The sequence below is a fragment of the Lepus europaeus genome, chromosome 6 (genome assembly GCF_033115175.1).
Source record: "Lepus europaeus isolate LE1 chromosome 6, mLepTim1.pri, whole genome shotgun sequence".
Classification (NCBI taxonomy): domain Eukaryota; kingdom Metazoa; phylum Chordata; class Mammalia; order Lagomorpha; family Leporidae; genus Lepus; species Lepus europaeus.
In genome coordinates this window covers 93,424,850-93,450,068 of record NC_084832.1, presented here as the reverse complement: position 1 = coordinate 93,450,068, position 25,219 = coordinate 93,424,850, and the positions used below count along the sequence as shown (strand labels likewise).

At 45.0% G+C, this 25,219-nt stretch overlaps 1 protein-coding gene across 6 annotated transcripts in view; it reads left to right on the top strand.

Annotated features, from left to right (window-relative positions):
• Positions 1–12,526: 12,526 nt before the first annotated feature.
• The window catches only part of CDK8 (cyclin dependent kinase 8), a 139,306-nt gene continuing 126,613 nt past the window's right edge, over positions 12,527–25,219 (top strand). For 3 of the 6 annotated variants that reach the window (XM_062194580.1, XM_062194581.1, XM_062194577.1), the window contains exon 1: positions 12,528–12,780. In XM_062194580.1, the coding sequence (XP_062050564.1) occupies positions 12,653–12,780 (128 nt within the window). In that variant the 5' untranslated portion in view covers positions 12,528–12,652. Of the gene's footprint in view, positions 12,781–25,219 lie in introns of all 6 variants that reach the window. The other 3 variants (XM_062194579.1, XM_062194578.1, XM_062194576.1) reach the window with 2 other exon arrangements.

The following is a 25,219-nucleotide window of genomic DNA, read 5'->3' as shown; positions in this document are numbered from 1 at the left end:
TACAGTACTGAATATCAATATAAGAAGGTAAATTCTCAGGGTGGGCACTGTGATACTGCAGGTCAAATCTGCAGTTGTGACAGTGGGGAACTGGTTTGAGAGCCGGCTGCTCCTCTTCCACTCCAGCTCTCTGCTAATGTGCCTGGGAAAGCAGCAGAGGATGGCCATGTGCTTGGGTTCCTTCACCTATGTGGGAGACCTGAAATAGAATTCCTGGCTCCTGGTTTCAGCCTGGCCAAGCTCTGGTTGTGGCAGCCTTTTGGGGAGTGAACCAGTGGATGAAAGATCCATTGATCAATGGATTAAGCTACCTCTCTCTTTTTCTCCGTTTCTTTAATTTTTAGAAAAAAATTTTTAAATGTTATTTGAAAGGCAGAGTTACAGAGACAGGGAGAGACAGAGAGAGAGAGAGAGAGGGAGAGAGAAAGAGAGGAGAGAGAGATATCTTCTATCCACTGGTTCTCTCTCTGAATGGCTGCAATGACTGGAACTGGATTGGTCCCAAGCCAAGAGCCAGGAGCTTCTTCTGGGTCTCCCACATGGGTGCAGGGACTCAAGCACTTGGCCCATCCTCTGCTGTTTTCCCAGGCACATTATCAGGGAACTGGGTGGGAAGTGGAGCAGCCAGGACTTGGACTGGCTCCCATATGGGATGCTGGCACTACAGGCAGCATGCTTTACCTGCTACACCACAGCTCTGGCCCCTTTGTCTATGTTTCTTCCTCTCTGATATTCTGCCTTGCAAATAAATAAATAAATAGATAAAACTTTAAGAAAGGCAATATCTCCTTACTATTACAGATTGTGGGAGCAGAACTAATCAACAGTAAATCAAAGATTTTCAGAATGCCCTTGATAATCACAGAAAAGGGAACCTCTTACTAAGAAAAGGAGAAATCGCTTAAAACCTATTGTTTATTTTATTCTTCCAGCTGTATTTTCTTTAATGTGTATTTCATGAAAGTATCTTGCTATGAATACTAAGGAAAAAAGGAGTTCTTTAATTATCTTCCCAAAATGTGCATGAAAATTTAGGTTAGTGTTATACTATCAAAGGATAAATATTGGCCTTATTTCTACCTACCTAGCTTAATGTCAGTGCCTGTCATTTTTAACCACTCTCCAGCCAATAATCTTGACTTTCTCGCTCCATTTTCTTTTCATCATACCTAGCTGGCAAGGCCCCAACCCTGGATGAATCCAACATCTGTCTTTGCCCAGCATCCACCTGGGCTGTTGAGTGCTGGTGATGAAAATCACACAACAGGGCAGATGGGCATTGATAGAAATACACGGCTGCACCTGCAAGTGAGCCCTACCCATTGGCAAGAAGTCTTGCGATTCTATCCTGCCAGCAATCTCTCTAATCCTGCCCCAGGATTATTTGAAACCTGCAATCTTTTCAGACACACAGTCATTGCTTTCCCTTTCCACTCCTTTCTCTCATTCACAGCAGGTGAACGTTTCTTCTTCTTTATAGAGGAAACCGAAGCTATCGGTAAAGGAACTGCTTCAGCTTTCACCAGACCTATAGCTGTCTATGTGACCCCAGAGAAACTGAAGGGGAGACTGGAAAACATGGCTGCAGCATTTTGCACCTGCCGTTATCAAGAAGTGGAGTCTATCTTCCCATTCCTTGAATCTGATCTTGTGATTTGCTTTAAACAACAGGATGTGCTGGAACAGGGCTCCTCAGAGCTTACAGCTTTCGCCTAGAATGTTTTTGAGGCCATACACATGGTGTAAGGTGGTCTGAGCTTGACAGTTGAATGAGGAAAGACCATGTAGAAAGACAGACCTAGTCGAGAGCCAGCATGGAGGCCACAGGCACTCAAATGAGGTCGTGTTAGACCCTCCGGCCCCAGTGTAGCAACCTCCTTCAGTCAGGTCAGGAATGCTGGGTGAGACCAGCAGAGCCACTTGACTGTGCCCAGCCAACTTGTATAATCGTGAGAGATTGTTGTTTTACACCGCTCCACTCAGGGGGTGTTTATAGGGCAGCAACAGATACATGATAATCGCTATGCTCTTCTTCCTACCCCAAAGAGAAGTGTCCCCTTCTGCTCAAGTGCTGTCCTTCCTCTATGCTCTGGGGCGTGACCTCTTGCTGCTTTAGAGACAGAGAACTGCTACCCTCAGTATCTCCCTTACAACTGGTCCCATTTAATCAGCAATAAAACATCTCTAGCCTTTCTTGACTAATGCTCCTTTAACTCCGAGTTCACCTCCTGGGATATTGAACTATATGCTGTAGGCCCTAATTTTCACATCCCCTTCACAGCTAATCTTACGAATGAGAATAGCACTTATGTACAGAACACTTGTGCTAGGCACAATTATAAAAACTTTACATATATCGGCTGGCGCCGCGGCTCACTAGGCTAATCCTCCGCCTTGCGGCTCCAGCACACCGGGTTCTAGTCCCAGTCGGGGCGCCAGATTCTGTCCCAGTTGCCCCTCTTCCAGGCCAGCTCTCTGCTGTGGCCAGGGAATGCAGTGGAGGATGGCCCAAGTCCTTGGGCCCTGCACCCCATGGGAGACCAGGATAAGCACCTGGCTCCTGCCATCAGATCAGCGCGGTGCGCCGGCCGCAGCGCGCCAGCCGCGGTGGCCACTGGAGGGTGAACCAACGGCAAAAAGGAAGACCTTTCTCTCTGACTCTCTCTCCCTCACTGTCCACTCTGCCTGTCACAAAAAAAAAAAAAAAACTTGACATATATCATTAACTTCCTTAACTCTCACAACAGCCTCATGAGGTAGTTGTCACTATTATTCCACTTTTAGAGCTGAGGAAATAATGTAGTTTACCTTGTTAATTAGGGGGAGGTTCAAGAACAGAGGTAGCTTGCACAGCTATAGAGGCAATTCTGTTAACCAACATACTATTAACTTATCTATACTTTTTGTTCCAATTCCTCACTTTGAATGCATTCTTCAGGTGAATAGAGACTGGCTTTTAAAAATTATTTATATTTTTAATTATTTATTTGAAAGGTAGCCAAGAGCCAGGAACTTCATCCATTTCTCCCACATGGGTAGCAGAGGCACAAATACTCGGCCATAATCTGCTGCTTTCCCAGGGCATTAGCAGGAAGCTGGATCAGAAGCAGAGCAGCAGGGACTTGAACTAGTGGGATGCCATTGTCATAGGTAGCAGTTTAACTCACTATGCCACAATACCTGCCCCAGGCTTCAATCCCTGCTTCACCACCACCACTACTCTTTTTTTTTTAAATTATTTATCTATTTGAAAGTCAGAGTTATACAGAGCAAGAAGGAGAGGCGCAGAGAGAGAGAGAGAGAGAGAGAAAGGTCTTCCATCCGCTGGCTCACTCCCCAGTTGGCCACAACGGCTGGAGCTGTGCTGATTCGAAGCCAGGAGCCAGGAGCTTCTTCCAGGTATCCCAAGTGGGTGCAAGGGCCCAAGGACTTGGGCCATCGTCTACTGCTTTCCCAGGCTGTAACAGAGAGCCGGACTGGAAGTGGAACAGCTGGGACTCAAACTGGTGCCCATATGGGATGCAGGTGGTGGCTTTACTTGCCACACCACAGCGCCGGCCTCACAACTACTCTTGTTAGTGTTAAAAATTATCTGTATTATTGGTAAGTCATGCAGTATTAGTCAGGCAATATCACTCACAAGGAAGTAAAATTTGGCTCTCAAGGCGTCAAAAAAAACCTTAAGATTTTACAGTGGTTTGTATCCCTCCAAAAGTTCTATCATAAACAGATACACGGTATATGTGTGGTATTAACATTTCATAGGGATAGACAAGTAGGGGGTAGGAGGAACCTAAAAATGCCCCACAGTGGGAAACAGTTGTAAAAGAAGTTAAGAAACACTGGGATATATTTAACACCACAAATTTAGTGTTCTCCTTTTCAGAACTGCTTGGAAACAAAATATTTCAGATTTTGGAGATATGGGGATTGTAGAATATTTGCATAGATTTACCTGTGGAGTATCCCTAATCCAAAAATCTAAAATCCCATTGGATACTTTTTGGGGCATCACGTCAGTACTTAAAAAGTTTTGGATCTCAAACCATTTCAGATTTCAAATTTTATTTCAAATTTTCAGATTAGGGATGCTCAACCTACAGTGGCTTTATCTCATTTAACTTCTTGGCCGAATTCAACATTATCAACCATATCTTCTTTTCAACCCTTCCCCTCTTGCCTTTCTATTTTTTAAAAAGATTTATTTATTTATGTGAGAGGCTGAGGCAGAGAGAGAGAGAAAGGAGGGTCTTCCATCCACTAGTTCACTTCCCAAATAGCCAATCTAGCCAATCTGGCCAATCCGAAGTTATGAACCTGGAGCGTCTTCTGGGTCTACCCACGCTGATACATTTGGGTCATCTTCTGCTGTTATCCCAGGCACATTAGCAGGGAGCTGGATCGGAAGTAGAGCAGCTGGGACTCGAACTGGCACCCATATGGGATGCCAGCACTGCAAGTGCAGCTTTACCCGTTAAGCCACAGCACTTTGGCTTTTGTGAGATAATATCCCTGAGTCCCATGGAGATTTGGCCTCCTCCTCACTCTTCCTTTTTTGCTTCTCCTCTACTCAGCCCTTGAATGCTGAAGGTCCCCAGGACCTGTTCTTTTCTCACTGTAACATGTTTCACAGGTTATCCAATTAACTCTTGGCTGCTAATTTCCACATTTTTTAAAAGATTTATTTAATTTATTTGAAAGGTAGAGTTACAGAGAGAGAAAGAGAAAGGAGAGAGGGAGGGAGAGAGAGAATGAGAATCTTCCATTCACTGGTTCACTCCTCAAATGGCCACATCGGCCAGGGCTGGATCAGACTGAAGCCAGGAGCCAGGAGCTTCTTCCGGGTCTCCCACGTGGATGCAGGGTCTCAAGCACGTGGCCATCTTCCACTGCTTCCCCAGGTGCATTAGCAGGGAGCTGGGTTGGAATGGAGTAGCCAGGACTCGAACCGGAGCTCATGTGGGATGCCAGTATGTAGGTGGCTTTACCTGTTTCACCACAACACTGGCCATGATTTCCACATTTTTATCTCCAGCCTTTCCTTTGAGCTGGAGACTCATATATCCACCTGCCCACTAGATGTATTAATCTCATTTTTTTCTTTTTTCTTTTCTTTTTTTTTTTTATTTGACAGGTAGAATTATAGACAGTGAGAGAGAGAGAGAGAGAGAGAGAGAGAGAGAGAGAGAGAAAGGTCTTCCTTCCATTGATTCACTCCCTATATGGCCACTACTGCCAGCGCTGCGCCGATCCGAAGCCAGGAGCCAGGTGCTTCCTCCTGGTTTCCCATGCGGGTGCAGGGCCCAAGCACTTGGGCCATCCTCCACTGCCATCCTGGGCCACAGCAGAGAGCTGGACTGGAAGAGGAGCAACTGGGACTAGAACTGGTGCCCATAGGGGATGCCTGCACCGCAGGCGGAGGATTAACCAAGTGAGCCATGACGTCGGCCCCTCATCTCATTTTTGACATGTCTAATATGGAACACTTACATTTTCTCCTATACTTGTTCCTCTTAAAATTCCTCATTCAGTAAGCAACAACATCAAAGGAGTCATCTTAATTCCTTCCTGTTCTTTACTTCCCATCCAACTAATCAGCAAGTCCCATGTATCTCTCCATCTCTCCCTCTCTCTCTCTCTCTCTCTCTCTCTCTCAGTATTGCTCCCTACAATCCGTTCTTCACATGGCAGGCAGGATAAATCACATCTGGTCACTCCCCAACTCTCAACCTTGCAAAGCCTTCCCGTTTCCATACATATGAAATCTGGCCTTCCCACTGTAGACTAGAAGATCTTAACATCACTTGGTCCCCATGTGCCTCTCTGTCCTCACCCCCAGAGGTTCCCCCCTATTGCTGCAATCTTGTCATACAAAGTCTACTTCTGTTCTTCATTCCTAGCTGAAGGCCTTTGCACTTGCTGCCCGTCTGATCTGCTTGGACCACCGTTCTCCCCCATCGTAGCAGGTTTTGCTTCTCAACCTTCAGGTCTCAGCTCAGAGAGCCCATGACCACTCACTCACCAGTCTAAAGGAATTCCCTCCAAGTCCCACGTTCTACCACACTGCCCTGCTCTATTTCCTTTCTGATACTTGTACTGTCTCCCATTTCCTGTGAGTTCCCTACCTCCATTTCCCTCGCCCCTCCTATTTAAGGAGCTCTCATTTTCTTGCCTGATCCTGTCTCTTAAGACTACACTTAATTGGCATGAGAAAGGCCTATCTCAGCTGGAGCAGAGCACTTCCTGGGGTTTTCAGAGCTGGAATTGAGAAACACGGTTAATTCCTTGGTAATGGCAGAAAGTGAGTAAAATTCAGCAACTGTTATTGGGCATGTTTCCAGTTGGGTGGAGAAAATGAGTCCAAATGCCCATATGATGAAGGGGAGAAAAGCCAGTCAACATTGAAAGTGTTTTTGGTTGTTTTTAAAGTCTAAATTACAGTCTGGATGTTTATGGAGTTATTTATTTTTGGTGTCATTATTTTCCTTTTCTTTTTTTAAATCTTAATGTATTTGAGAGACAGACAGAGGGAGAAAGCTTCCATCTCTCTGTTCAATCCCAAGATGCTTAAAATGGCCAGGTCTGGGCCAGGGCTTAAACCAAAACTGAAGCCAGGAGTTTGCAACTCAATCTTGGTCTCCATGTGGATGAAAGGAGCTCAGCTATTTGAGCCATCAACATCGCCACCCACCCAGGGTCTGTATTAGGAAGAACTTGGAATCAGATGGCGGAGCCAGGAATGGAACCCAGGTACTCCAGTATGGGATGTGGGCATCTTAACTGCTAGGCTAAACACCCACGACTGCATCAATATTTTCTTTAAAAATTTAATAAAGGGTGGTAGGGTGATTGAGCTAACTTGCTCTTTCTGTGTCTTACACTATAATCACCCGTAGATACCTCATCCATACCTTTTGGCGATGAAGTTGATGAACATGCCATTTGTGGAATGGGAGGTTGCATACATTGAAAACATGCTTTGACCCTGAAAAAACTGAATCCAAAATGGTAGAGCAAAAAAGTACGTGTTCAAAGGCAGAGCTGAGGCAAGATGCAAAATACTTTAAAATGACAGTCACCTACCATCAATTTCTACTTTATAGAAATTGATCCAATGAAACATATTCTATTAAATATAATTATGCAAACTGTGAGCTTGGCACTGCCAAGACTGGGGTCAAGAAGGGTCATATCCAGTTGCAAGAATCAGGAAAGACTTCAGGGCCAAGGTAGGCATTTGAGCTGTATGTTGAGAGATGGATAGGACTGCAAAGTTCAGAGATGGGCTGAGGAAGCATCTCAGCCTTCAAAAACAGGATAGAGAACAGAGTATTTGGCACAAGTATAAAGGATTGTGTGAATGTCACTGGCAGTGAAACAAGCGCATGAGTGTCTACGGCATTGCTAATAACAGGCATTGGGAGGTTCAGGGCGGGCAGTTCAGTTTTAGAGATTTTGTTAGAGATGATAGCAGAATGTTCCCTTTGATGGTTCAGGAGAAAGTTGAAATGTAGGACTGGCTTGGGGGAGGCATGTTAACACTGCTGATGTTACATTTAGGATGTAGATAGAACTACACTTTAAGCAAAGAAGTTGGGGGCATTGCTTGAAATATGGACCAGTGAGGGTCACAGACTTTGCAATATCATTGGAGGTTCTTATGGAGCAAAGAGATATGGGACATCAATATGATCAGAGGCAAGATCAAGCTGAAAGGATAGCACAATGTCTCTGATATGCTCAATTAATTAAAGCAACAATTAAGTTTGCTCTTTCATCTTTGATCTACAGGGAGTACATTCTAACACAGGTTTCTCAAGTTTTTGGAATAGTTCTATGTGCCATAAGCCCTTCTTGCTTCATTGCTTTGGCTCTGCAGGCCATTTCTTATCTTGCACAACTGAGTTTACAGCCACTGCTTTTCTCTTTCCTACAAGCGCAGACACAGGCCCCCAGCTAAGACCAGGCTGGTGTCCCAGGGATAATAGCAGGGCATTATCACATGAAAAATAACATGTAAAACTGGTGTGGGATGTAACTTCTCCTGACACATTGGCCATGCTCCTTTGTAAAGGGTTCCTAGCGACTGTCTGTTTCTCTGATTTCCACCCTGATACCATGTTTACAGGCCAGCTTACCTCAGTTACTTCAGGGAGAATTCATATCTTCACCCACAGTACCTGTGAGAAGTAAACATTGGGTTCCTTTCCTTCCCTTTCTTTCTTTTTTTTTTTTTAAAAAAAGATGTATTTATTTATTTGAAAGGCAGAGTTAGAGAGGGCTCTTCTATATGCTGGTTCACTCCCTAAATGGCTGCAACGGCCAGATCTGGACTGATCCAAAGCCTGGAGCCAGGAGCTTCTTCCAGGTCTCCCACATTGGGTGACAGGGGCCCAAGTACATGTGCCATATTCCACTGTTTTCCAGGTTATTAGTAGGGAGCTTGATCAGAAGTGGAGCAGCCAGGATTTGAATCAGCATCGCAGGTGGCAGCTTCCCCAGCTAGGCCACAGTGCTGGCTCCTGGGTTCATGTTCAAAGGTGTTTAGCTCTAAGTAGACATCTAACTAGCTTAACAGCTTGAAGACAAGTAGCTAGCTAGTATTAACAGCTAGGTTACATGCACCAGAAAGTTTTTTTTTTTTTTTTAAGATTTATGTATTTTACTTGAAATTCAGAGTTATACAGAGAGAGAAGGAGAGGCAGAGAGAGAGAGAGGGGCTGGCGCTGAGGCGCAGTGGGTTAATCCTCCGCCTTTGGTGCTGGCATCTCATATGGATGCTGGTTCAAGTCCCAGCTGCTGCTCTTCCGATCTCACTCTCTGCTGTGGCCTGGGATAGAAATGGAGGATGGCCCAAGTGCTTGGGCCCCTGCACCCACGTGGGAGACCCGGAAGAAGCTCCTGGCTCCTGGCTTCAGATCCGCTCAGCTCTGGCCGTGGCAGCCATTTGGGGAGTGAGCCAACGGAAAGAAGACCTTTCTCTCTGTCTCTCTCTCTCTCTCACTGTCTGTAAATCTACCTCTCTAATAAATAAATAAAATCTTTTTAAAATTTTAAAAAATCTTTAAAAGAGAGAGAGAGAAAGAGGTCTTTCATCTGTTGGTTCACTCCCCAATTGGCCGCAAAAGCCAGGAGCTTCTTCTGAGTCTCCCACATGGGTACAGGGGCCCAAGGAGCTGGGCCATCTTCTACTGCTTTCCGAGGCCACAGCAGAGAGCTGGATTGGAAGTGGAGCAGCCAGGACTCAAACCGGTGCCTATATGGGATACTGGCACTACAGGTGGCGCCTTTACCCACTATGCCACAGCACCGGCTCCTCTAGAAAGTTCTTAAGCAAACAGGATGTTGGTGGTCAAAACAGATGAAGCAAATGCCCATAGTACTCAGCCAATGAGGAAGTGGGGGAGGGACCTGCATTCTAGGAAATAAACAGCCCACTGTAAACCACCTGGGTGTGCGGGCTCACCAGGTACTGGATCTTGCAAGCTCATTAATAAATTTTGCTTTTGCTGCACTTCTTCTTCATCTTTTTTTTTTTTTTTTTTTTTGACAGGCAGAGCGGACAGTGAGAGAGAGAGAGACAAAGGTCTTCCTTTTTCTGTTGGTTCACCCCCCAATGGCCGCTGTGGCCAGTGCACCGTGCTGATCCAAAGGCAGGAGCCAGGTGCTTCTCCTGGTCTCCCATGCGGGTGCAGGGCCCAAGCACTTGGGCCATCCTCCACTGCCTTCCTGGGCCACAGCAGAGAGCTGGCCTGGAAGAGGAGCAACCGGGATAGAATCCGGCACCCCGACCGGGACTAGAACCCAGTGTGCCGGCGCCACAGGCGGAGGATTAGCCTATTGAGCCGCAGCACCAGCCTGCTGCACTCCTGAGTCTGAGTCTGTTCTTTGCGGTAGACTGGTGAGGCTATTTCTCACGGTGCAGAGCAAGCCAAAACAGTAGTCAAAATATATTTCTAAAAAGTCTGAGACCTTCTGGAATGTCCTGCTCAGGTGGTACAGGAGGTGGTGGAAGTGGAGCTACCCTCAGTACAGTGTAGTGGTTTGATTTCTTTCTTTCTTTTTTTTTTTTTTTTTGACAGGCAGAGTGGACAGTGAGAGAGAGAGAGAGAGAGAGAGAGAGAGAGAGAGAAAGGTCTTCCTTTTCTGTTGTTTCACCCCCCAATGGCCGCTGCAGCCAGTGTGCTGTGGCCAGCGCACCGCGCTGATCCGAAGCCAGGAGCCAGGTGCTTCTCCTGGTCTCCCATGCGGGTGCAGGGCCCAAGCACTTGGGCCATCCTCCACTGCCTTCCCAGGCCACAGCAGAGAGCTGGACTGGAAGAGGAGTAAGCGGGACTAGAACTGGTGCCCTGACCGGGACTAGAACCTGGTGTGCCAGCACTGTAGGCGGAGGATTAGCCTTTTGAGCCGTGGCGCCAGCCAGGTTTGATTTCTTAAGACCTATGAGTAAATATGTGGATAGAGAGACACATTACTCAAAACAAACAAACCATACTTTTCCAGGAAGAGTCTATTGAAGTCCATGTTTATTAATGTCATTCGTTAATGAAGCAGTCCTTCTGGAGAAACACCCATTTCACTGCACTGAATGGAAATAAAAATCTCCATATCCCTTTAATAAAAGCTCTCATTTTTTGCATACTTGCTCTTTGCTAGGGCCTTTTATAGCTTCATTTTGCAAAGCAAAAATCCCGGGTTCCATTTAATCCGATCCAGTATACTTAAATGCTAAATATTTAATATACTAGGTAAAAACAACTTAATCTAAACCAGCAGTAGAAGTCCCTAATTTCCTCCATGGAAACTTATGCAAGAGAAAGTCTTTTTGTGGGTTTTTCACAAAACGGTTTTGTCATCACCATCATCGTGATCATCAGCTGTACATGGTTATTTCCAACATAAACATGTCCATTCATTCATTGATTCATTAACAAATATTTGCTGTGTAGCAACATCAAGGCATTGTACTAGGAGTTTGTGGAAGATGCAAACATGACAACCAATAGAAATTTATAAACTAGCAAGGGAGAGAAAATAAAAAACAGAATTTGATAAGTATCACAGGAATGGGGGGGGGGTGTTTTAAAAATGGGAAAGATCTTCTTCCCTCTGGGGAGTGGGGAATTTTAGTGGAAATGACAAAAATTGGAAGCCAAAAATCAAAAACAGAGGCGCAAAGACGAGGGACAAGAGACAAGGAGGGATTATTACCAAGGTATCAGGACTCCTCCAGCAGACAACTTGCCTACCTTAAAATGATCAGCAAACGAACGTCTGTGGATTTAGACCTAGTAATTATACCCCAAAACTGGTGCTTTAAGGGCAGCAGTACAAAAGGCCATACTCAAAATAGCGTCGCCTCTGAGTGGACGGGAAGGACCGTGAGAGCCGTCCGGGACGAGGGAACAGCGTCCAGGAGCAGTGTGGACGCTCGCTGTCGGTTCGCTTTGCCATCAGCGCAGTCTGGGTTTCCAGTGTATGCCGCCGGCACGTTGATACCACTGCGCGGCCCCTTATCGGACTGGTACCGCCACGCGTGTCTCCAGTGGCTGCCAGGGCGCTGTTTACAAATAGCATTCGTCCGATAAAGATGATGTTCTTTAATATCCGGAGTTCAGAAGAGACACAGAATATAAGTGTAACGTTCTTTAGCTCCCCTCGCACGTGAGTCTCTTGAGTCCAGTTTTGGTCCAATTCAGACTCTAATAATACCGCTGTAAGAAAAAGAAAAAGAAAAAAAATTTTTATTTTTTTTTTTATCCCTTTAAGTGAATGAAACTAATCTCGCCTCGGACTACTAATCCCATCACGCAACACTCCATATTCCCACCGTGCGGGGTGGAGCCGTAAAGGGGCGGCAACAGCGGCGGCCCAAGCATTCTGGGCGTTGTAGTCTGGGGCCGCGCCACCGCGGGCGCCCATCCACGTGGTACGTTTGGCGGCAGCTTTGGGCAGTGGCTCCCCGGCTCCCTTGCACAGTGCCCTCGGGGTGCGGGCGCCAGCAGGGACTGCCAGCCGCCGCGGGAGCCGGCTGCAGTCAGGGCCCGAGGCTGCCCCAGGCTTCGCGACGCTTTTGCGACAGCCGCGGCCGTGTTCCGCGGGTGCCCTCCCTCCTCCTCTCTCTGAGGAGGTACCGGCTGTTGTGCGGCGCTGCCTTTCTGTTGGAGTGTATGGGAGAGTGAGTGAGTGAGTGAGTGTGAGCGTGTGTGTGTGTGTGTGAGAGAGCGAGAGAGGGTGAGGCGTGAGTGCGCGTGTGAGAGAAGGAGCGCCAACCGCGGCCGCCCCGCCGCTCCCACCGCCGCGGGAGCAGGACACGCGCGGCCGGAGAGCGCAGCGGCGCCGGCGGCCGCGGAGCCCGCGGGGACAAGGGCAGAGACAGCCGCTCCCCGCCCCCCGCCGCCGTCCCTCGGCTCTCCTTCGCCCGGGGGGAACCTCCCCGCCCCGGCCGGCCTCTGCCCCGCTGCCCTCCTGGATGTCCCCGGCGCTCGCGCGCGGCCTCCTCCTGCGGCTGCCGCATCCGTCGCGCTGGTGCTGCGGCCGGCGGGCGTAGAGCGGGCGGGTTCCCGGGGGCTTGCGGCTGCCCGTGCTTCCCCGGTCCCCACCCCGGCCCCCGGCCCGCCGACCCAGCTCTCCGGCCTCGGAGGCTGTGACAATGGACTATGACTTTAAAGTGAAGCTGAGCAGCGAGCGGGAGCGGGTCGAGGACCTGTTTGAATACGAGGGCTGCAAAGTTGGCCGAGGCACTTATGGTCACGTCTACAAAGCCAAGAGGAAAGATGGGTGAGTGTGAGTGTGAGTGCGTGCGTGTGTGTGTGTGTGCGCGCGGGCGCGTGCCGGGCGGCGCTCCCGCAGGCCGAGGCAGGTAGCCCCGAGGGAGAGTCGGCCGCCGGGGTGCGGGGCGCCGGCTCCCTGGACGCCCGCAGGTGTCCCCACCAGCCGGTTTGGGGGAGGCAGTGCTGGACCAGGGCTGCGAGCCCACCGGAAAGCCTGCGTGCTGCATCCGCGCTGTGCTGGGGTGCTCGGCGGCGAGAGGAGCCAGTGCCCAGTGGACTGGATACTTTCCGAGGGTTGCGGTCCTGGATTTTTCTTCGCCCTCTTGTAAATGCGCTTATAAAGCGCCACTTGCAATGCTTTCTTTTCCTCCGGTCGGTCGGGTGATGATGGTACCGTTCTGGGGCTTGGCTCAGCCGCCTCTGGAATGACATCCGTGCGTCTGCAAGGCAAGCTGCGAGCCTTTCCCCCACCAGTTTGTGACCAATTTATGATCAAATTAGGGTTTTATTTGTGGGGAAGAAGGCAGCAAGTCGGTGTGGTTCTGGAGCGTTCCTCGTGACCATCGGCCACACAGATGTAGCAGTTGCTATTTGGGTATCATTAGCTGTGAGTTTTTACCTAGAACAATGGGGGTTTGGTGCAGGGTGGGTAGTGGGGAAAAAGACAAGTGACAAATAGGGGCTGCCTTGTGCCGGCTGTTTCCCCAACATTTAGCACCTGACTGTGTGCTTTAAATAATCTCTGCTTTAAATATTCTTCCCTAGAAATAACTCAATTAAATCTCTGGCTGGTAATGCTCCCAGTTTAGTTTCCTAATAGGCTGGTGAAGTGTTCCTTTTTCCTTTGTCAGTAGATGAATGTGTTGTAATATTGACAAAAGAGAAGGCAGTTCTTAGTTGGGGAGGAAATGTATTTTATTCACTATTTGTTTTCCTCTTGTGAAAATGGATGTTGTCTCTGTAGGAGATATTGGGAAACATTGTTGGGAAGGTAATGTCATAGCTTATTATATAATCTTTGGGTTTTATTGGAAACAAAGTAGCTTTACTTGCATGGCTGCTGTTGGATGTTGAAAGTAATTTTATTTTTTCAAATTAGGTAGGAGGGGATGTTCAGATGTTCAGACATACATTAACGCTAAAAAAAAGTGAAACCATTCATGAAGCTGAAGCAAGTTCTCTGGGAGAGTCGGGGGAGGCCGTATTTAGGAATACTTTAATATACTGGATGTTGGAAAAGGAAATGTGTATGTACTCAGTCTATTTCTTCGGTTTATTGAATGAAGTGTCTTTCGAAAAAATATTAAAATGGAGCCCAGGAGAAAGATAGTAGTTCTAATTAAGTTGGAGCATGTATTTCAGTGCTTTGATGCAGTAATAAAGTAGCACAGATGTCCACAAAAGGTAAGGATTTGAAAACTTGCTGCTCTGGGTGCTACATGTATTTAAAGGTACTTTTTAACGTAAGGATAGTCTGGTAACATTTGAGAAATTAGTGTCTGGAGGTACTGCTGACTCTGGTGTTGTCTAATTAGATTTCTCATTGAAGTTTTACTCTGTTATGACATATATTTTAGAAATTATCCTTATTTACCATACATTTTTGAAAGGCCTTCAACCATCTCCCCATCCCCCAATATTATGTAACTTTGGGCATATTCATACAATCTCCAATCCCAGAAGATTAGACATGGTAGTACATTTGGCCAATTTGTCTTCTGTTTTATAAAATTCTAGTGACTTTAAATTAGTTTTAATACCTTTGAGAAGCCAGCTCTATTTTCATAATTTCCCATTTTAAACTAATAAAATATGCAAATTTTTGTAATTCAGATTTTATTTAAAAAACTAATATTGTGTGTTGGTAGGAAGGACTGTTATTTTGTTATTTTATGTCTTAATGGTCATTTTATTTTAGCCTGTTAAGAACAATTTGAAAAGAATTTAGAAATAGTAAATTAATTTTTAAAAAGCTGGTGTATTGTATAGAAACATTTTTCAGTTGTTTGTGATAGTTGAACCAGTAACATTGCATTTGGGAGAAAAGTTTTTATTTGTAATCCTTTGGGTTTGTTTTTCAGCATCCTTTAATGATTCTGTTTATATGATGAACTTTTTTTTTTTTAATGGATCAAATGTCAAGAGAGTTTTAAAATTGCTTAAAACAGGGGCTGGCGCCATGGCTCACTTGGTTAATTCTCTGCCTGCAGTGCCGGCATCCCATATGGGCGCCGGGTTCTAATCCCGGTTGCTCCTCTTCTAGTCCAGTTCTCTGCTGTGGCCCAGGATGGCAGTGGAGGATGGCCCAAGTGCTTGGGCCCTGCACCTACTTGGGAGACCAGGAGGAAGCACCTGGCTCCTGGCTTTGGATCAGCGTAGCTCCTGCCATGGTGGCTATTTGGAGGGTGAACCAATGGAAGGAAGACCTTTCTGTCTCTCTCTCACTGTCTAACTCTGCCTGTCAAATAAAAAAAATATATTACAAAAATTGCTTAAAACAGTTTGTTTTCCAGGGGGAATAGTTTTTGGTTTGGCTTCTTTTTTATAACCTGACTCTGGTAAAATACCAGATTGTAGTTATGAGGCTCTTTTGAGCTTATGTCAGTAAAATGTAATTTAATACATTTTAGTCCTGTTAAAATAAAGTTTCTGGCAGTTTAATCTTTTATAATAAGATGATCAAACAATTTGTTTCTAGTATTGATTTACTTTCAAATTAAATTATGTATTCTCCAACCGAAATTTCAGAGTCCTCCAGGAAATCAAATGGTAGTTCCTTCAAGGAGAATCCTGAATTTATCATAAAATGAAATAATGTAAATAAACTTTTGTTTAGACTTATTTGCCTATTAAAATGAGTGTATGTAAATGTTACTTTCTTTCAGTTGTCCAGTGGGCATAGAACATGAATGAGTGGTAAAAGAATTTAGACCGCCAGCTCAATAGGCTAATCCTCTGCCTGTGGCACTGGCACACCAGGTTCTAGTCCCAGTCAGGGCGCTGGATTCTGTCCTGGTTGCCCCTCTTCCAGGCCAGCTCTCTGCTATGGCCGGGGAGTGTAGTGGAGGATGGTCCAAGTCCTTGGGCCTTGCACCCGCATGGGAGACCAGGAGAAGCACCTGGCTCCTGGCTTTGGATCAGCGTGGTGCGCCGGCTGCAGTGGCCATTGAGGGGTGAACCAACGGCAAAGGAAGACCTTTCTCCCTGTCTCTCTCTCTCACTGTCCACTCTGCCTGTCAAAAAAAATAAATAAATAAAACAGAATTTAGACCAAAGGAGTTAGCTTCTAAAATTATTACATTTTAGGAAACAAAATTGCTTGAATCTCCATTTCTTTGATTTAATGAATGAATTTGTTACAGCTCTATGCTAGTATACACTTATGATAAAGTCAATCTTTTAAGGAATGTAGGGAAGGGGGAATATTGTATTTGAATCATGATTACAGTACAAGGGGAAAATGGGCCTTTCATAATTGTGTTAATTTCAGATTATAATAGTTAAAATATGTAAAGATAGTAGAATTAAAATTCATTTGTTCTCAGTATCATGAATGAGAGCGTGTCCTTTGTGTCTGATCACTAGAAGGATACTCAGTGGGAGGCAGGGGGTTCATTCTTCTGAGTCCATTTTATCTCTTCTTTGCAGACTTCAGGCAACCAAACTCATTTTCTTTGAAAGAATGCAAAAGTATAAGAAGACAGAAAATAATTTGTCTTTTAAAATTCTAGACTCTCTGCCGGCGCCGCGGCTCACTAGGCTAATCCTCCGCCTTGCGGCTCCAGCACACCGGGTTCTAGTCCCGGTCGGGGCACCGATCCTGTCCCGGTTGCCCCTCTTCCAGGCCAGCTCTCTGCTGTGGCCAGGGAGTTCAGTGGAGGATAGCCCAAGTCCTTGGGCCCTGCACCCCATGGGAGACCAGGATAAGTACCTGGCTCCTGCCATCGGATCAGCGCGGTGCGCCGGCCGCAGCGCACCTACCGCGGCGGCCATTGGAGGGTGAACCAACGGCAAAAGGAAGACCTTTCTCTCTGTCTCTCTCTCACTGTCCACTCTGCCTGTCAAAAATTAAAAAAAAAAAAAATTCTAGACTCTTAATTTAGTCACCGAACGTATGTAGAGTTAAAAAATCAAATTGGGGGCCAGCATTGTGGCCCAGGGGTGCCACCACTTGTGGCAGCATCCTACACCAGAGTGCCAGTTTGAGTTCTGGCTGCTCTGCTTCTGACTCAGCTCCCTGCTAGTGTACCTGGGGAGGTTGTGGAGGATGACCCACGTTCTTTGGCCACTGGCATCCATGGGGGAGACCCAACTGGAATTCCTGGCTCCTGGGTTTGGTCTGACTCAGACCTGGCTGTTGCAGCCATTTTGGAAATGAACCAGCAGATGATGCAAGACCTTTTTGTGCGTGTCCCTCCTGCCCCCCGGCCCCGCCATGTCACTCTGCCCTTCAAATAAACATCAATAAATCTTTAAAACAGTCAATTTGGAGTAAGAGTTTTATCCACAGAAAAGAAAGAAAAAAAGAATTTTCTTAAATAGTGTTTCTAATCTGTCTTCAAAAGAATGGATAGTATATACTTAGGACTGTTGTGTGTGTTAGGTACACAGAAAACGTTCTTTGAGGTATATTTGTAGAAAACAGACATAAGTGCACGGTGATAATGATAAGAATAGCTAAATTATTGAGTAATTAATTACTGTTAAGTCCTGAGTGTTAATCATCTGTTTAATCCTTGTAACTATGTCCAGTTGTTATTTTTCCCTATTACAGGTGAAGAAACTGAGACTTAGAAAGTGGGTACATGGCTAATTAAGTGTTAGCAAGGATTAGATGCAGACCTCTTACTCCAGAGTCCATGCTCTTAACCATTATGCTTCATCATAAATAATATACCTTTTAAGTGTAAATATTGGTTTCTAGTAAGTGTAAATATTGGTTTCCAGTAAGTTGCTTAGAAAGCATGAATGCTTTATCATAGAGTTGTTCTTTTCAATAAACTGTATTTTGGGGGTATATTTTCTGAATGGCCCTAGCTTTCCAAGTGCTATGAGAATATGTATATAAATGGGTATATATGAATATACATGTATTTGTGTATCTGTAGATTAGATACATATGCTTTGCACGTGTGTGTGTGTGTGTGTGTGTTTTGTGTATGTAGGACCAAGCTCTAAAAAAAGACATGTAAAGATAAGAAAACTTTGTATCCAAGGAAAACACCTCTAAATTAGGGACTCTTGGAGACCTGAGTTTGAATTCAGACTTTGCCTGTTATCAGCAGTATGACCTTGGATAAGTCATTTGTCCTTTCAGACATCGGCTTCCTTATTCGTAAGGGTAGGAGGCTTCAGTAGATAATTTTTGAGGAATTAAAAATTATGAACATAAAATATTACACTTTTTCAAGGTGAGACTACCAGCCACCACTAAAATACAGACTCTACTTTATATAGTGGTACCCTTCAGTATATTTAAGTCTCATGCCTTTTTTTTTTTTTTTTAAGATTTATTTATTTATTTGACAGAGTTACACACAGAGAGAAGGAGAGGCAGAGAGAGAGAGAGGTCTTCCATCTGCTGGTTCACTCCCCAACTGGCTGCAATGGCTGGAGCTGTGTCTGAAGCCAGGAGCTTCTTCCGGGTTTTCCACATGGGTGCAGGGGTCCAAGCACTTGGGCCATCTTGTACTGCTTTCCCAGGCCATAATAGAGAGCTGGGTCGAAGCAGAGCAGCTGGGAGTAGAACCGACGCTCATATGGGATGCCGGCACTGCAGGCAGTGGCTTTATCCTCTACGCCACAGTGCCGCCACAGTGCCGGCCCCGTCTCATGCTTTTTAACATTAGTTCCCAGCAGTGGCTGATAGGAAGTTAGGTAACTTCCAACCACCTCTCAGCTACTTAAGCTAATTTGTTTTGTATGACCTTTGCATTCCTCCATATGGATTTCTTATGATCTTGAGGATTTATGAGCTAGTGCCTGCTCCCATAACTGTGAAGGATTTGTCTGGTGTCCAGCCCAAGAAACTTTTTTGATTGAATCTGCTGTGGAGCTTTAATTCAGTGTTAATATTTTAACTATGATCAGAACTTGGTTAGAATCCTTATTTCCAAAGGAATCTATTAGGAACAAGTCAGTGTCCTCTTACTCTTTTCCCCTCGAAATATTGTTGGATCCTATATTGAAGTACATTTTTATTTAAATATTTCTGTAGCTGTCAAAAATGCCAAATACACCATGTTATAAATTAATCTCTATCTGTGAAGATTGTGTATGTGCAATAAGAAATATTCTTATAGCTTTCTAAAAATGTGATGGAAGGGACAAGCAGAATATTTACTCTGTGCTCTTACCTACTTGTAGTTGAATTTTTTCTTTTTTTAGGTTTATTTATTTATTTGAAAGTCAGAGTTACACAGAGAGAGAGGAGAGGGGAAGAGAGAGAGAGGTCTTCCATCCGATGGTTCACTCCCCAGTTGAGCACAATGGCTGGAGCTGCGCCAGTCCAAAGCCAGGAGCCAAGAGCTTATTCTGGGTCTCTCCTGTGAGTGCAGGGGCCCAGGGAGTTGGGCCATCATCTACTGCTTTCCCAGGCCATAGCAGAGAGCTGGATCAGAGGTGGAGCAGCCGCGTCTCGAACCGGCACCCGTATGGGATGCCAGCACCTCAGGCCAGGGCATTAACCTGCTGCGCCACAGCGATATTCAGTGCATTCAGATCCACTGTTTAAGACTTGGATTTTTTTTTTTTTTTGGACAGGCAGAGTTAGACTGTGAGAGAGAGAAAGGTCTTCCTTTTTCCGTTGGTTCACCCTCCAAATGGCCACTGTGGCTGGCGCGCTGCGCTGATCCGAAGCCAGGAACCAGGTGCTTTCTCCTGGTCTTCCATGTGGGTGCAGGGTCCAAGCACTTGGGCCATCCTCCACTGCCTTCCCGGGCCATAGCAGAGAGCTGGACTGGAAGAGGAGCAGCCGGGATAGAATCCGACACCCCAACTGGGACTAGAACCCAGGGTGCTGGCACCGCAGGTGGAGGATTAGCCAAGTGAGCCATGGTGCCGGCTGGATTTTTTTTTAAACTGGCAAATTAAATTAATTCATTTGGCATTTGTTCATGTGAGTTATCATTTTTACCATTTTCCAACGGTAAAATTTTGAAGAAATTCATTGACTCATTCATTAAAGAAACACTTATTGGACCCTTCTATGTGCCAAGCACTGTCCAAGGTATTGAGAATGCAAAAATGAATAAAATGTTTCATTATTTAGGGAGATAACTGCTGGAGAAAGAAACATGTGAGCAAACTGTAGCAATTTAAGAAGTACTATAATAATAATACAAGGTGTTACTGGAACTCAGAAAAGGAAGGCCCCAATTACTTACAATTTTTAATAAAAACCCTTCAAAGATGGCAACATTTGGTTTGAACTTTTAAAAATATAATATGTTTTAACAGATACATAAAAATTCTGCCATGTGATATTTTGATACCTGTGCACATTGTATAGTATTGATTGGAATCTCTGAAGACAGAAGTCTCATTAAAAGGGTATATAGGGGACTAGAATGGAAAGGGATGCTCTTTATTGTATTTCTTGCAGGACCCAGTAAATTGTTATAGGTTTGAATATTTCTTCTCTTGCCTTTCCTCCCCACTCATTTTCCCCTGCTGGCATTTTTTGGGGCTCTTGCTGTATGAGTAGAAGTATGTACAGATACTACAAATTTTCCAGTGCGCCCACAGGACAGCAGTGGGAATACATTTATCAGCATGTGTGGAACGCCTTAATTGTGTGTGTGGCAGTTTTATGTCCTAAGAATGTTGGCCATTCAATACAAGCAGCCTTTGCAAGCCAAGTAAGTGAGACTTAAGAATCTCTCTCATTTGTTAAACTGCCATGGCAGACTTCCATTTCGCTTGTGGTGCTGGAAGGCAAATGATTCTGTTTTGGCCTCACCTCTGTGAGGGGAAGGAAGCCAGAATTTTCTGTGTTGCTGAGGTGGTGGTGGCAACAGATGGGGCAGGAGTTGCGGGTGGTGGTGGAGAGATTTTTCTCCCAGTTAGAGTTTAGGAAGTAATGACATTTCTCTTGATGGGGCACTGAAGTGTGGTGAAATGGGAGGTAGGGATAGGGCTAATAGCATCTTGGATTTCTTCTGGGAAATAGAAATAATGAAAAATTTTAACAAATTATTATAGGCCATTTGTGAACTTAACTCTTTCAAAACATTTTCCTACAATTGTATTCAGTATTCTGATTTATAAACATTTAAGATGTGATACATTTGTTAGTTGGGAACTTATATATGCCAAATCGGTATTGATAAATGTTCCCTTTGGCTATTGTCTTTCTTACAATGCCTTTGTTATTGACTCCAATCCTCATTATGTCTTTACTGTTTTCCTGTTCTTAGCTGTTGTTAAAGAATAAAAATCCTATTCTCCTTTCCTCCTTCAGAACAATTTGTAAATCTTTTCCTTTTTAGTAGTTTAGGTAGTAGGCCTTAGTCATCACCTTGTTAAAAGTTACTGTATGATTTCTTTTGTTACCTCAAGGCAATTCTTGATGTTATCACTAAAAGGAGCCTTCACCTGTTGTTTTGGTCTTAATACTTGAAGACTCTTTGGTATCATGATTCTCTCTTTTTTTTTTTTTGACAGGCAGAGTGGACAGTGAGGGAAAGACAGAGAGAAAGATCTTCCTTTTTCTGTTGGTTCACCCCCAATGGCCGCTGTGGCCGGTGCACCACGCTGATCCGAAGCTAGGAGCCAGGTGCTTCTTCTGGTCTCCCATACGGGTGCAGGGCCCAAGCACTTGGGCCATCCTCCACTGCACTCCCGGGCCACAGCAGAGAGCTGGACGGGAAGAGGAGCAACTGGGACAGAATCTGGTGCCCCGACCGGGACTAGAACCCAGTGTGCCGGCGCCGCAGGCAGATGATTAGTCTATTGGGCCGCCGCGCCGGCCTCTATTCTTTAATACAGTTGTTGTCAAAGTCCCCAAGCAAGTCCTTGCTGTAGTCAGCTGGCCTTACTGTGGAGCTATGTCATGTCCTTCAGATGTGTTGCAGCAGAAAAAATGCTGAAGATCCCCTTTCAAAATGTACCATCAAATTCACCCTCTTGAAGTGTGTGGTTGATTCACTGGCTGTTAATATGTTTACAAGTGTGTTTTAGTATATTCAACCATCACCACTATGTAATTTCAGAACATTTTTATTATCCCAAAGAGAAACCCTGTAACAATTATAGTCTATATTTGTACTTCTCAGCCACTGATGAATCTACTTTGTGCCTCTATGGTTTTGCCTTTTCTGGACATTTCATATAAATGGCCTTTTGTGTATGTCTTTTACTTGGCATTATGCTCTGAAGGTTTATACATGTAGTATGTATATCAGTACTTCACACCTTTTACTGGCTCAGTAATGTTGCCTCGTATGCATATACCACATTTTATCCATTCATCAGTTAGACATTTGGGTTTCCACTTTTTTGGGTATTAATGAACAATGCTGCTACGAACATTTCTGTGTGAGCTATCAGTTGTTTTTTTTTTTTTTAAGATTTATTTATTTGAAAGGCAGATTTATAGAGAGGTATAGGCAGAGAGAGAGAAAGAGGCCTTCCATCCACTGGTTCACTCCCCAATTGGCCGTGATGGCTGGAGCTGTGCCGATCTGAAGCCAGGAGCCAGGAGCTTCTTCCAAGTCTCCCACGTGGGTGCAGGGACCCAAGGAATTGGGCCATCTTCTACTGTTTTCCTAGGCCATAGCAGAGAGCTGGATCGGAAGTGGATCAGCAGGACTCAAACCAGCGCCCATATTGGATGCCAGCACTGCAGGCGGCAGCTTTACCTGCTGTAGCACAGCGCTGGCCCCAGCTTTCAGTTCTGTTAGATATATATCTGGTAATCGATTTTCTGGATCACCCCCAAAGCAGAAAAAACGTGATTTTGAGAGACTTTCCATGGACTGTGGATTAGGACCACACTCTTTGTCCTTTGTCTTGTCAGATCTGACTAACCTACCTTATTCCAGGACAAAGCTCATATTATAATCTCTTCAGGTGATTCTGAAATACAGAGTCACACAACCGTTCTTCTGCATTAAATCAGACCACTGTGACCCTTTTCTGAGGCAGAGCTTTGTACTGGAATTTCTTTCCGTCGGTTGAAAAAGGTATAACATTCAGCCTCAGAAATCCTGTCTCAATATCTAGCTCCGGTAATTCTCTCTTCCCTCATGACCCCACCAAAGTTGTTTGTCCTTCATTGATATATTATGTAACTACCTCAGTGTATATGTGGCTAATGTTTATATGTCCTTTGGGGCTTTCTGGTGAATGCTTATGAGTTAGAGATTATAGATTTCTTCCAGGCAGTGAGTGTGTGCTCTTGGCACATTGCCAAATGGTAACAGGTATTTAATACTTTTTTTTTTGGTGTGCCGGAAATTTATATTTGAAAAATTTTCATCTAAACTTGTTAAAATTAAGAACTTGAGGAATATTATAAGACAGAAGAAAAGCAATACCTTGTAAAGATTAAATAGCAAGAGAAGGCAAGTTTGATGGGCTGGCTGTGTTGATACCCTGAATAGACTTGAACAACACCCAAAGCCAAGGCCAAGGAAAACTTTATTAACTGGCTGAATCCAAGTGGAGTGTCCAGGTGTTTGAAAATAGAGACACTAAGAGTCATAAGGCTTTTTTTAAAAAATAAACCTTGAAATGAAATGAATCTGTTTAAATGAGGGTTAAGGGGCTCAAGCCTGTACTACTTTTTTAAAGATTTGTTTATAAATTTGAAAGAGTTAGAGAGAGAGAGGGAGAAACAAAAGAGAGATCTTCTATCCACTGGTTCACTTCCCAGATGGCAGCAAAGGCTGGGGCTGGGCTAGGCCTAAGCCAGGAGCCAGCAGCTTTATTCTGGTCTCCCATGTGGGTAGCAAGGGTACAAATACATGGGCCATCTTCTGTGACTTTTCTCAGGCCATTTGCAGGGGACTGGATCTGAAGTGGGGAAACTGGGACTCCAATGTGGGATGCTAGCATCACTGCAGGCGCCTTTACCTGCTGTGCTACAATGCTGGTCCCTCAAACCTGTTATTTCTTTCTTTCTTTCTTTTTTTTTTTTTTTAAGATTTATTTATTTGAAAGACAGAGTTACAGAGAGAGCTAGAGACAGAGAGAGAGGTCTTCCATGCGCTTGTTCACTCCCCAGTTGGCTGCAACTGCTGGAGCTGCGCTGATCTGAAGCCAGGAGCCAGGAGCTTCTTCCAGGTCTCCCACAACATGGGTGCAGGGGCCCAAGCACTTGGGCCATCTTGTACTGCTTTCCTAGGCCATACCAGAGAGCTGGATCAGAAGAGGAGCAGCTGGGACTAGAACCGGCACCCATATGGGATGCTGACACTTCAGGCCAGAGCTTTAACCCGCTGCGCCACAGCACCAGCCCCCAAACCTTTATTTCTAAAGTTAAAGAAAATATAATTAGCCTTTGAATTATTTGGTATTTAATTTTGTTTAAATTCCTTGGTATAGACTGCAATATTTTCTCATATTTAAAGTTTACTGTGAATTCAGTTACTCATCTCTTTAGCCAAGTAATCTTTAAAATCTGTGACTTTGGAGACAGCGCTGTTTCATAGCTGGTAAGCTGCTGCCTGCAGTGCTGGCATCCCATATGGGTGCCGGTTCGAGACCCGGTTGCTCTGCTTCTGATCCAGCTCTCTGCTATGGCCTGGGAAAGCAGTGGAGGATGGCCCAAGTCCTTGGGCCCCTGCACCTGAATGGCAGACTTGGAAGAAGCTCCTGGCTTCAGATTGGCACAGCTCTGGCTGTTGCAGCCAATTGGGGGAGTGAACCAGTGGATGAAAGACCTTTCTCTCTCTCTCTCTGCCTCTCCTTCTCTGTCTGTGTAACTCTGACTTTCAAATAAATAAATAAATCTTTTTAAAAAAAATCTTAACTTTATTATAGCCCATGAATTCTAACAAAATTCAGTATATTATGATGCAGAGCTTAGCTAGTTATTTATTTATTTATTTTGACAGAGTGGACAGTGAGAGAGAGAGACAGAGAGAAAGGTCTTCCTTTTTGCCATTGGTTCACCCCCCAATGGCCGCTGCGGCTGGCACACCACGCTGATCCGAAGCCAGGAGCCAGGTGCTTCTTCTGGTCTCCCATATGGGTACAGGGCCCAAGCACTTGGGCCATCCTCCACTGCACTCCCGGGCCACAGCAGAGAGCTGGTTGGGAAGAGGAGCAACCGGGACAGAATGGCTAGTTATTTTTATACATCTAAATTTATAGATTGACTAGAGAACTAAAGGAATTTAATAAAGATGTTGTTATTAAATAATATATGAAATAAGTCAGTTTTTGGGAAAGGGGAAGGTATTGAAAACTTACTTTTATAAGGCTTCTGTTTTAAGGAATAC